Raw genomic sequence first — 11,155 nt, 5'->3', positions numbered from 1 at the left:
TATAGGTGTTATATAGAGGGTGCTCCCTACTGAGGATCCAGCATGGAGAACTCTCAAAGAGAGGAGGACTCAGCTTAGGTATATAGTATATGGCCACTTCTATATTTTGCCATGTTATACAATATGTGTAAAATGTGACTTGGACAGCCCCCCACTAGGCAATATTAGTGCATTGCATTGGGGTAGGTACCATTGATAGATCATGGTCATCACTTGCTGAGGAAATCATGCCCCATGCAGTGACCAAGGGCCCCACGGTGTTGCTGAAACATTGTGCACCTATTGGTTTCTATATTCAGCCATGGTTTTAGTTCATATAGATTTACTCCCCTATTCCAAGCTGTATTATGGGCTCTGTGAACTCAAATGGAATCTGTCACTAGGTTTATGCGGTTTTAAATGAGGGCAGCATAAACTAGTGACAGAAATGTTGAACAGATCGGTGTATTACTTACATCATTCTGTTTAGCCGTTCTCCTAATATGCAGGAGAATAGGATTCTTGCCAGACCCCTCCCCCCACCCTCCAGTTGCTGATTGCCGGGTGACTGCCTATACACAGCATGGATAGATAACTGCCAATCAGCAGCTGGTGGGTGGAGTTTTCTGCTTCTCATGAATATCCAGGACTACTGAGCTCATGCACATAATGGAGAGGAGTCACTAGTTTATGCTACCCTGAGATAGGACAGCCTAAACCTGCTGACAGTCTCTTTTTACATAGGTGCCATACGATAAAGTCTATATAAATACAAAGAGATTTCATTTTTTTAATGGGATATTAGATGTGTCCATAACAATAATAGAATACTCTTACCTGTATTTTATTACATTCATTGTGGAAGAGACTAACGGAGAATACAATAAGGGATTATAAGAAATAACAGTTTATTTGGAGGTCCGTCACTATGTGCAACACGTCCTGATGTCGTCCCTAATGCCGATAACTTTAGGGCTTTACCTCTTCTGTAGAGGTAGTTTACAGAATCTCAAGTAACGGCTAACAATCGCCTTATGGATAGGTCCCAGCAGCCGCAGCTATCACCCATACATGCTGCAGGGCAGCGCCACGTGTCTCATGTTCTGTACACATTTACAGTATTACCCTCACATGGGGTGTATTTACACTTCACAGCCCCACAGGAGTCCTTCATCGGATCCGCAAAGTCCATTCATGTTTTACGGAAAAACTTTACGTAGACCACGGCGCCAAGAATGATGATCTCAAGAATGATGATGATGGAAAGGAGGAGCTTGTTTGTCACAATTCTACAAAGGAACAAAGAATAAGTAGTTTACATGGAAGCCGAACCCTCCCCGATCCTATAGGGAGAGCCGGGAGGTGCACAAGTAAGGAGAGTAGTGTCTCCCAAAATGTTGCTGTGGGACAGTCACTGTCGGAGCAGCACTGGTGGTGAGTATACCTCTTCATAAGTAAAGAGCCATGATTCTATAACTAAAGTATAAAGGCAAACAAAGTAAGAACTTACTTCCGAGACATGGAGCGCAGAATCTTCCGACTTTTGCTCAGATTTTCACCTGTGTTTATTAGCTGGGAAAAAAAGTGTCAAAATAAGAGTTAACAACCACAACAGTTCTAGTAAAGCACCAGGAGGGAAAGGTGGGATCCAACAAAGATGTAGCAGCTCTTATAAATCTCTTACATCACTGCTAAACCCCAGAGCCAAACCTCATACACTGCAGCAACAGGAAAACAGCTACTACATTGTACAACAGCCCACCCCCTCCACTAGCCCAGCAATCACTGCAGCCCACCCTCTCCACTAGCCCAGCAATCACTGCAGCCCACCCTCTCCACTAGCCCTTCAATCACGGCAGCCTATCCCCTCCACTGCCCCAGAATTTACAGCAGCACATTCCACTAGTCCAGCATTTACAGCAGCCCACCCCCTCCAATAGTTCAGCATTTAAAGTAGCCAATGTCTCCACTAGCCTAGAAATCCCAGCAGCCCCCAAAAGCCCAGCATTTACAGCAGCCCCTCTACTAGCCCAGCATTTACAGCAGCCCATCCCCTCCACTAGCCCAGAAATCCCACCAGCCCCCCAATAGCCCAGAATTTACAACAGCCCACCCCTCCACTAGCCCAGCAATTACAGCAGCCCCTCCACTACCCCAGCAATTAAAGCAGCCCACCCCTCCACTAGCCTAGCATTTACAGCAGCCCACCCCTCCACTAGCCCAGCAATTAAAGCAGCCCACCCCTCCACTAGCCTAGCATTTACAGCAGCACACCCCTCCACTAGCCCAGCATTTACAGCAGCCCACCCCTCCACTAGCCCAGCATTTACAGCAGCCCACCCCTCCACTAGCCCAGCATTTACAGCAGCCCACCCCTCCACTAGCCCAGCATTTACAGCAGCACATCCCTCCACTAGCCCAGCATTTACAGCAGCCCAACCCCACCACTATCCTAGTATTTACAGCAGTCATCCTCCACTAGCCCAGTAATTAAAGCCACACTTCTACTACTTCTACTACATGCACAAGTGTTTACTTACTCGATCCTTTGTTCGTTCCAGCTGCTCCCTCTGTTCTCCCAGCTCCTCCACTATATTCTGCCCAATGGCATCGGTCTCAGCAGCTATACAATGAGATCTGGCGATACTATCTGTGGTCCTGTTCAGACTCTCATGGCCTTGGAGGAGCAGTGCCCTTTGTGGATTCATTGTCGCCTATAGAGGAAACAATAACAACCTGTAATCTTGCTTCATATACACATCAAAATGGACAAAGTGTGTGTGTATCTAAAAAATACAAATTCATCCGCATCTTCTCTGATCGCTCATGGGATACACTGCGGATACTAGGATCTGACCGCCAATGCTCAACTATTAGGACATGGCAGGAGTGATACCTGGCTTAGATACAGCCGCATATATCTCAGTGGGTCAGGATGGGATTTCACCCTCTGCTGTTCATGAACAGGAAAATTCTAGTTTACAGTAGTAAGTAATTGAACAAAGTCTAATAAAAAACAAAAAGACAGAATATGTCATTCTGCAATGGTGAAGCTTCACATATAAGAAGAAAACCCTATTAACTCTTCCCTGTCCAGCAGTGTTTTAGGCCATGGTGCCAGGAGCAGTTTTTTACCCTTTACCCTAACACTAGAGACTAAACTTAATGCCTGGAGTAAACTGTTCCCTTCAGGAAGGTCAGTATCTAGCTGCATTGTAGACTGTTGCACTGCTGGCTGCTGCATATGTGACATGGTCGGGAGCAGTGAACTAGAAGTGTAAGGTAGAAGGTATGTACTGTTTTAAAGGGGTACTCCAGAGGGAAAAAAACGGTGTCAGATAGTTATATAGATTTGTAATTTACTTCTATTTAAAACTCCCCAGTGTTCCAGTACTTATCAGCCGCTGTATGCCCTGAAGGAAGTAGTGTATTCTTTCCAGTCTGACACAGTGCTCTTTGCTGCCACCTCTGTCCATGTCAGGAACTGTCCAAAAACAGTAGCAAATCCCCATAGAAAACCTCTCCCGCTCTTGACAGTTCCTGACATGAACAGAGGTGGCAGCAGAGAGCACTGTGTCAGACTGGAGAGAATACACCACTTCCTGCAGGATATACAGTAGCTGATAAGTATGGGAAGACTTGATATTTTTAAATAGAAGTAAATTACAAATTTATATAGCTTTCTGACATCAGTTGATCTAAGTAAAACAGTTTTCTATGGAGTATCCATTTAAGTATACAAAAAAATCATCCGGATAACATGGGGCAAATATGGTCAATGTAAAAACCGGAACTGAAAATGTTAAAAAGGGAAGAGAAAAGCAATGCGTCTTACATTCCAAACAGGAGGAATGCGGCACTGAACCATCTGGCTCTGCTACCTCAGGGCCAGGGACTTGGCAGCTTGCTATAAGCGAGATAGGAATTATACAAGTCAGGAACCTTATTCAGAGACCGCTGCCAACTTATTAAGGATAATGTCCAGGATGTCACCTCTAATCCGAGGAGCTGACCCTCCAAAAGTGAATGTCAAAAGCAACAAGGCTGAATAATGCAGCTGTATGACATGAAGGGAAAAAAAATTCTGCTGTCCCTCTGCAGTTGTTTGTTTCGGAACCTGTGGTTGTTCCCAGGCAAGCATGACCTGTGCCAGCACTGCTCCCAAGGGAATGTCCATTCCTTTAGTCCACAGATGCAATGCAGAGGCTAAGGAGCACGCAGAATTATTCTGTTGCCCAGACTGTTCCTTGATCACAGTCTCACCTGAGCTGTCAGTAGGGGATCATCCAGTGCCGCAGCATGCGTGCTGTGCCAGTGTGAAATGGGCCTAGCTATTTCTCACTACCATTTAAAGGGGTACTCCAGCAAAAAAAAAAAATGTTTTAAATCAACTGGTGCCAGAAGTTTGTAATTTAAAAAAAAAAAAAAAAAAATCTCAAGCCTTCCAGTACTTAACAGCTGCTGTATGTCCTGCAGGAAGTGGTGTATTGTTTTCTGATTGGCAGTGGACTGCAAATACATCGGAAGGGAGACCCCTGGTGGTCATGAGTTTTTTTTTTTTAAATTAACAAATTAATATTGTTAATGTACTAGATATTACAAATAAGCCTATATTCACATTCCCTATTGATTTGGCTATAGTTACCCAAAATGACAGTGACTATTTAAATTAGGGCTGAGGAACCTGTGACCCTCCAGCTGTTGCAGTCCTATCTTTTCCAGCTTTGGCTATCCAGGCATGATGGTAATTGTAGTTTTGTAACAAGACTGCAGGTAGTCCTAACTACAGTGGTACAGTGAGTGCCGTCCTCCTATTACAGGACTTACCCTCTGCTCATTTTCTACAGTATAAAATCCCTTCCTGCCGTCATCCGAGGAGAATCCGCTATTCAGAGTTTTCGCCTCTCGCTGCAGCTCTGCAAGGACTTTCCTATATGTGCGCATCTTATTTATCATCTGGTTCTGGAAGGATCGCGGGGCACCTTTAAGTTCTTCCTCCATTTGTGAAAGCTAAAAAATTGTTAAAAATTAGACATTCAGAATAGCAGACAGTTGCTCATAGCTTCTAGACAGATATTGTTGATGAGCAGCATTTACTTCCCGTTTAGCACAAAGTGTAAGTATCACCTAGGCTGGATATGGTGGGGGTGATAACATGTCCATGCTTACTCCTCTCTGTGGGGTGATCTATAGTGCTCTATGGAGATCACACATCCTCCTCCTGTTACACCTCCCATCAGTGGCTGTGATCGGGGATAACTCCAACATGGGTCATTCTTAGAGATGAGCGAACTGGGTTCGGGTCCGAGTCCATCCGAACCCGAACGTTCGGCATTTGATTAGCGGGGGCTGCTGAAGTTGGATAAAGCTCTAAGGTTGTCTGGAAAACATGGATACAGCCAATGACTATATCCATGATTTCCACATAGCCTTAGGGCTTTATCCAACTTCAGCAGCCACCGCTAATCAAATGCCGAACGTTCGGGTTCGGATGGACTCGAGCATGCTCCAGGTTCGCTCATCATTAGTCATTTTCTAAAAGGTTTTATTGCACAAAAATAATCACACAATCGCAAAGACTTCTTCTCCAGGGAAGGTGCCTTACCCAAAGAAAAAAAACATTACAATTTTGAAATGTCTAGTTTTGTGCAATAAAACCTTTTAGAAACTTAGCAGCACCGCCATCAATCCAAGTCTTCTCCAAGATTAAGTCTCTATGTATTCCGGTGGCAACAAGTATTCAGCCAAGTCAGGTGTTGTGCCCTTTGCACAGATTTCCTTTTTAGAGCCCTGGCACACTATGGAAATCCCACAGATAACTTGCCGCGGATTGCATTGTGTCGCCGCGCCCCAAGACCGCCCTCCCCCACCCGCTGGTCCCATATGTCCCATTCTAAGGTTATGTCAATTCTTAGGGCGGACAACTGAATCGGCCTGAGCCTAGAGTGAAGCCTATGGGACAGCCAGATGTTCAAGCAGGAGCGTGCACAGAATCCGCAGCACAAAGTTATCCGTGCGATTTCCATAGCGTGCGATGTATTAAAGCAATATTCCAATCAAACAGAACTTTTGATATGTTGCTGCCCATGATGAGACTAACAATTCCTTCCATACTTGTTATTATCTTTTCATTCTCCTTCCCCCTTGGATGGCTGTTTCTGCACTCTGTAATGCCATCAAAGGTTACTGATCGCGTCAGGTCTCACTCCTAAGACCTGAAAGGATCCTGAGATACAGCTGAGGGGACTTTACGGCAGTGCGCTTCTCTCCCTGACTGGTAGAGACTTACAACACTTGTTTGCTCCACAGACTCTAATGAAGTCGGATTTTATGACTGTCGGGGAGAGAATCATGCTGCTGCACACTCCCCCCGACTGTATCTCAGGAGCGAGACCTGATCAGTAACCTTTGACATATCTGAGAAAATGACAGTAAAGCAAAGTATGGAGTAAAATAAATGAAGTGTTACAAATGTGACAATGGAAAAAGAGAAAACTCCAGGGCGTCAGCTCCTCACCATCTCATGTGCCTCTAGATGCCGCTTGTCAAATTCTCGAAGTAAGCTTTTACGCTGCTCTGTGGAACAATACAAATCGTTTAGTTGAGAAAATGCTTTCGCCATTCAAACACTAGTATGTAATGGGGGCTCATGGTCTGAGATGGGTGGGGTCCCAGTGCTGGACCAGGAATCTGCACAAAGGGATCCAGTCACTACAGAGAGGGATGGCAGCTCATACCACTAAATAGTAGCCCATGGGTGATGGACCAAACCATTATAGACATCCAGATGTGCATGCCCTGAGAACCTCCACTTATGTCCCTGTCTATATGTGATCACTAGTGGCTGTACAGAGGGAGCCCTGAAGCATCACTGGTATAGCTAAGGACGGGTTGGGGCAGGCTGCTGTATACATCCCCAAGAGCGGGCAGGCTGCTGTATACATCCCCAAGAGCGGGCAGGCTGCTGTATACACCCCCCTCCCCAGGAGCGGGCAGGCTGCTGTATACATCCCCAAGAGCGGGCAGGCTGCTGTATACACCCTCATCCTCAGGAGCGGGCAGGCTGCTGTATACATCCCCAAGAGCGGGCAGGCTGCTGTATACACCCTCATCCCCAGGAGCGGGCAGGCTGCTGTATACACCCTCATCCCCAGGAGCGGGCAGGCTGCTGTATACACCCTCATCCCCAGGAGCGGGCTGGCTGCTGTATACACACTCATCCTCAGGAGCGGACAGGCTGCTATATACACCCTCATCCCCAGGAGCGGGCAGGCTGCTGTATACACACCCATCCTCAGGTGCGGGCAGGCTGCTGTATACACACCCATCCTCGGGAGCGGGCAGGCTGCTGTATACACACCCATCCTCGGGATCGGGCAGGCTGCTGTATACACCCTCATCCTCAGCAGCAGGCAGGCTGCTGTATACACCCTCATCATCAGCAGGGGGCAGGCTGCTGTATACACCCTCATCCTCAGGAGCGGGCAGGCTGCTGTATACACCCTCATCCTCAGGAGCGGGCAGGCTGCTGTATACACCCTCATCCTCAGGAGCGGGCAGGCTGCTGTATACACACCCATCCCCAGGAGCGGGCAGGCTGCTGTATACACACCCATCCTCAGGAGCGGGCAGGCTGCTGTATACACCCTCATCCCCAGGAGCGGGCAGGCTGCTGTATACACCCTCATCCTCAGGAGCGGGCAGGCTGCTGTATACACCCTCATCCCCAGGAGCGGGCAGGCTGCTGTATACACACCCATCCTCAGGAGCGGGCAGGCTGCTGTATACACCCTCATCCTCAGGAGCGGGCAGGCTGCTGTATACACACCCATCCTCAGGAGCGGGCAGGCTGCTGTATACACCCTCATCCCCAGGAGCGGGCAGGCTGCTGTATACACCCTCATCCCCAGGAGCGGGCAGGCTGCTGTATACACCCTCATCCTCAGGAGCGGGCAGGCTGCTGTATACACCCTCATCCCCAGGAGCGGGCAGGCTGCTGTATACACCCTCATCCTCAGGAGCGGGCAGGCTGCTGTATACACCCTCATCCTCAGGAGCGGGCAGGCTGCTGTATACACCCTCATCCTCAGGAGCGGGCAGGCTGCTGTATACACCATCATCCTCAGGAGCGGGCAGGCTGCTGTATACACCCTCATCCTCAGGAGCGGGCAGGCTGCTGTATACACCCTCATCCTCAGGAGCGGGCAGGCTGCTGTATACACCCTCATCCTCAGGAGCGGGCAGGCTGCTGTATACACCCTCATCCTCAGGAGCGGGCAGGCTGCTGTATACACCCTCATCCCCAGGAGCGGGCAGGCTGCTGTATACACCCTCATCCTCAGGAGCGGGCAGGCTGCTGTATACACCCTCATCCTCAGGAGCGGGCAGGCTGCTGTATACACCCTCATCCTCAGGAGCGGGCAGGCTGCTGTATACACCCTCATCCTCAGGTGCGGGCAGGCTGCTGTATACACCCTCATCCTCAGGTGCGGGCAGGCTGCTGTATACACCATCATCCCCAGGAGCGGGCAGGCTGCTGTATACACCATCATCCCCAGGAGCGGGCAGGCTGCTGTATACACCCTCATCCCCAGGAGCGGGCAGGCTGCTGTATACACACCCATCCTCAGGAGCGGGCAGGCTGCTGTATACACCCTCATCCTCAGGTGCGGGCAGGCTGCTGTATACACCCTCATCCTCAGGAGCGGGCAGGCTGCTGTATACACACTCATCCTCAGGAGCGGACAGGCTGCTGTATACACCCTCATCCTCAGGAGCGGGCAGGCTGCTGTATACACCCTCATCCTCAGGAGCGGGCAGGCTGCTGTATACACCCTCATCCTCAGGAGCGGACAGGCTGCTGTATACACCCTCATCCTCGGGATCGGGCAGGCTGCTGTATACACCCTCATCCCCAGGAGCGGGCAGGCTGCTGTATACACCCTCATCCTACCCAGTATACCATGATAATACCCACATCACACGGGGTGAGTGTCTCCCTTCCACTACTGATGAAGCTTTCTCACTATCCATGGATCTGAGAAGTTATCGCCCCATCCTTGCTACCCCACAACTATCAGCCCCAGTAGTGGTCTTTGGCTTAAAGGGGTAGTCCACCCAAAAAAAATTTCTTTCAAATCAACTGGTGCCATAAAGTGCCAGAGATTTGTAATTCACTTCTATTAAAAAATCTTAAGTCTTCCAGTACTTATTAGCTGCTGTATGTCCAGCAGGAAGTGGTGTTTTCTTTCCTGTCTGACCCAGTGCTCTCTGTTGCCTCCTCTGTCCATGTCAGAAACTGTCCAAAGCAGGAGCAAATCCCCATAGAAAACCCCTCCTGCTCTCCAGACTGGAAATAATACAACTTCCTGTTGGGCATACAGCAGCTGATAAGTACTGGAAGGCTTGAGATTTTTTAATAGAAGTAAATTAAAAATCTCTGTCACTTCATGGCAGCAGTTGATTTGAAAGAAATTTTTTTTGGGTGGACTACCCCTTTAAAGTCACTGGCAGGCACAAAATGGTGACAGCCAAACGTGTGGGGCAAACCCAAGAGTACTGTGGTCATAACCGAGCTCCAGACCGGCCATAGGGGCCTGTAACATGACAGCACACTGCGATATAATACAATGGGGCACCACAGGGGGGCAGCACATACTCCAATCCCTTAGGTATATGTTCTCTGACAGGAGCCTCTCCAGCTATTGATCATCCCAGTAGCCTTCATAGACTCATACATGTATCTGCTACTCCCGGTACCGTATAGGCCCCCTGTGTAAGCAGTCACCTCCGCGGCAGCCCTCCAGTCTGGGCGGCATGGCCCGCAGCTGCTCATAGCGCTCCGTGAACAGCTCGTGCAGCGTCTCAAACTGTTCGGACGACATCACGGGGACCCGGAACCTCCAGCACCGCCGCGGCGTACAAAGGACTGGCGGCCGGTCATGTGACTAGACAGCCGCCGGTGACTTCCACTGAATCATGTGACCAGGCGCGCTTTACTTCCTGCTCGCTCTCGCGCGCGTCCGCTGAAGAGCTGCGTTGTACTGCGCATGTGCTGAAAAGGCGCGTAGCCCTGGGTTACAGACGCGCGGGGGGCTGGAGTCGCTGCTTGTGTAGTTTTGCACATATATGTGAGATTACTAACTAAACCATATAGAGAGACTTACAGGGGGATACCTATGTGGAGGCTACTTCCTACAGGGGGCCTACCTGCTCAAAGGGGTCTAGTACTATAGGGTGTGGGGGTAACTACTGTCATGGAGCTCAGACAGGCATATCTGCTATATGGAGGCACACATGGGGGGCTAGCTACTATATAGAGGCACACATGGGGGGCTAGCTACTATATAGGGGTCTCACATGGGGAGGGACTCAACTACAATATGGAAACACAAAGGGGGCCTGGCTACTATATGGAGGCACAGAGGGGCCTTACTACTATATGGAGGTACAGAAGGGGTCTAGCTACTATATAGGGGCAAAGAGGGGGTCTGGCTACTATATGGAGGCACAGAGGGGCCTGGCTACTATATGGAGGCACAGAGGGGCCTAGCTACTATATGGAGACACAGAGGGGCTTGGCTACTATATGGAGACACAGAGGGGCTTGGCTACTATATGGAGACACAGAGGGGCCTGGCTACTATATGGAGGCACAGAGGGGCCTGGCTACTATATGGAGGCACAGAGGGGCCTGGCTACTATATGGAGACACAGAGGGGCTTGGCTACTATATGGAGACACAGAGGGGCTTGGCTACTATATGGAGACACAGAGGGGCCTGGCTACTATATGGAGGCACAGAGGGGCTTGGCTACTATATGGAGACACAGAGGGGCCTGGCTACTATATGGAGGCACAGAGGGGCCTGGCTACTATATGGAGGCATAAAGGGGGCCTGGCTACTATATGGAGGCACAGAGGAGGCCTGGCTACTATATGAACCCACACAGGGGGCCTGGCTACTATATGAACCCACACAGGGGGCCTGGCTACTATATAGAGGCACAGAGGGGGCCTGGCTACTATATGAACCCACAGAGGGGGCCTGTCTATTATATGGAGGCAGAGAAGCCTGGCTACTATATGAACCCACAGAGGGGGCCTGGCTACTATATGGTGACACAGAGGGGCCTGGCTTCTATAAGGTGGCACAGAGGGCATGGCTACTATATGG

At 49.5% G+C, this 11,155-nt stretch overlaps 2 protein-coding genes across 2 annotated transcripts in view; both read right to left on the bottom strand.

The window, feature by feature from the left end:
- EIF2S1 (eukaryotic translation initiation factor 2 subunit alpha) overlaps positions 1–11,155 on the bottom strand; it is a 465,302-nt gene that overhangs the window by 167,506 nt on the left and 286,641 nt on the right. The gene's annotated exons all lie outside the window — the stretch shown is intronic.
- Positions 740–9,981, bottom strand: VTI1B (vesicle transport through interaction with t-SNAREs 1B). The gene is made up of 6 exons (XM_069949993.1): positions 9,767–9,981; positions 6,497–6,555; positions 4,807–4,989; positions 2,520–2,693; positions 1,490–1,551; positions 740–1,268 (listed from the first exon to the last, which is right to left on the bottom strand). The coding sequence occupies exons 1-6, from the start codon at positions 9,861–9,863 to the stop codon at positions 1,172–1,174; spliced, it is 672 nt and encodes a 223-aa protein (XP_069806094.1). The 5' UTR covers positions 9,864–9,981; the 3' UTR covers positions 740–1,171.

Source organism: Dendropsophus ebraccatus, chromosome 13, assembly GCF_027789765.1.
Source record: "Dendropsophus ebraccatus isolate aDenEbr1 chromosome 13, aDenEbr1.pat, whole genome shotgun sequence".
Taxonomy (NCBI): Eukaryota; Metazoa; Chordata; class Amphibia; order Anura; family Hylidae; genus Dendropsophus; species Dendropsophus ebraccatus.
Note: the sequence above shows the minus strand (reverse complement) of the source record. Positions and strands in the feature narration are given on the sequence as shown.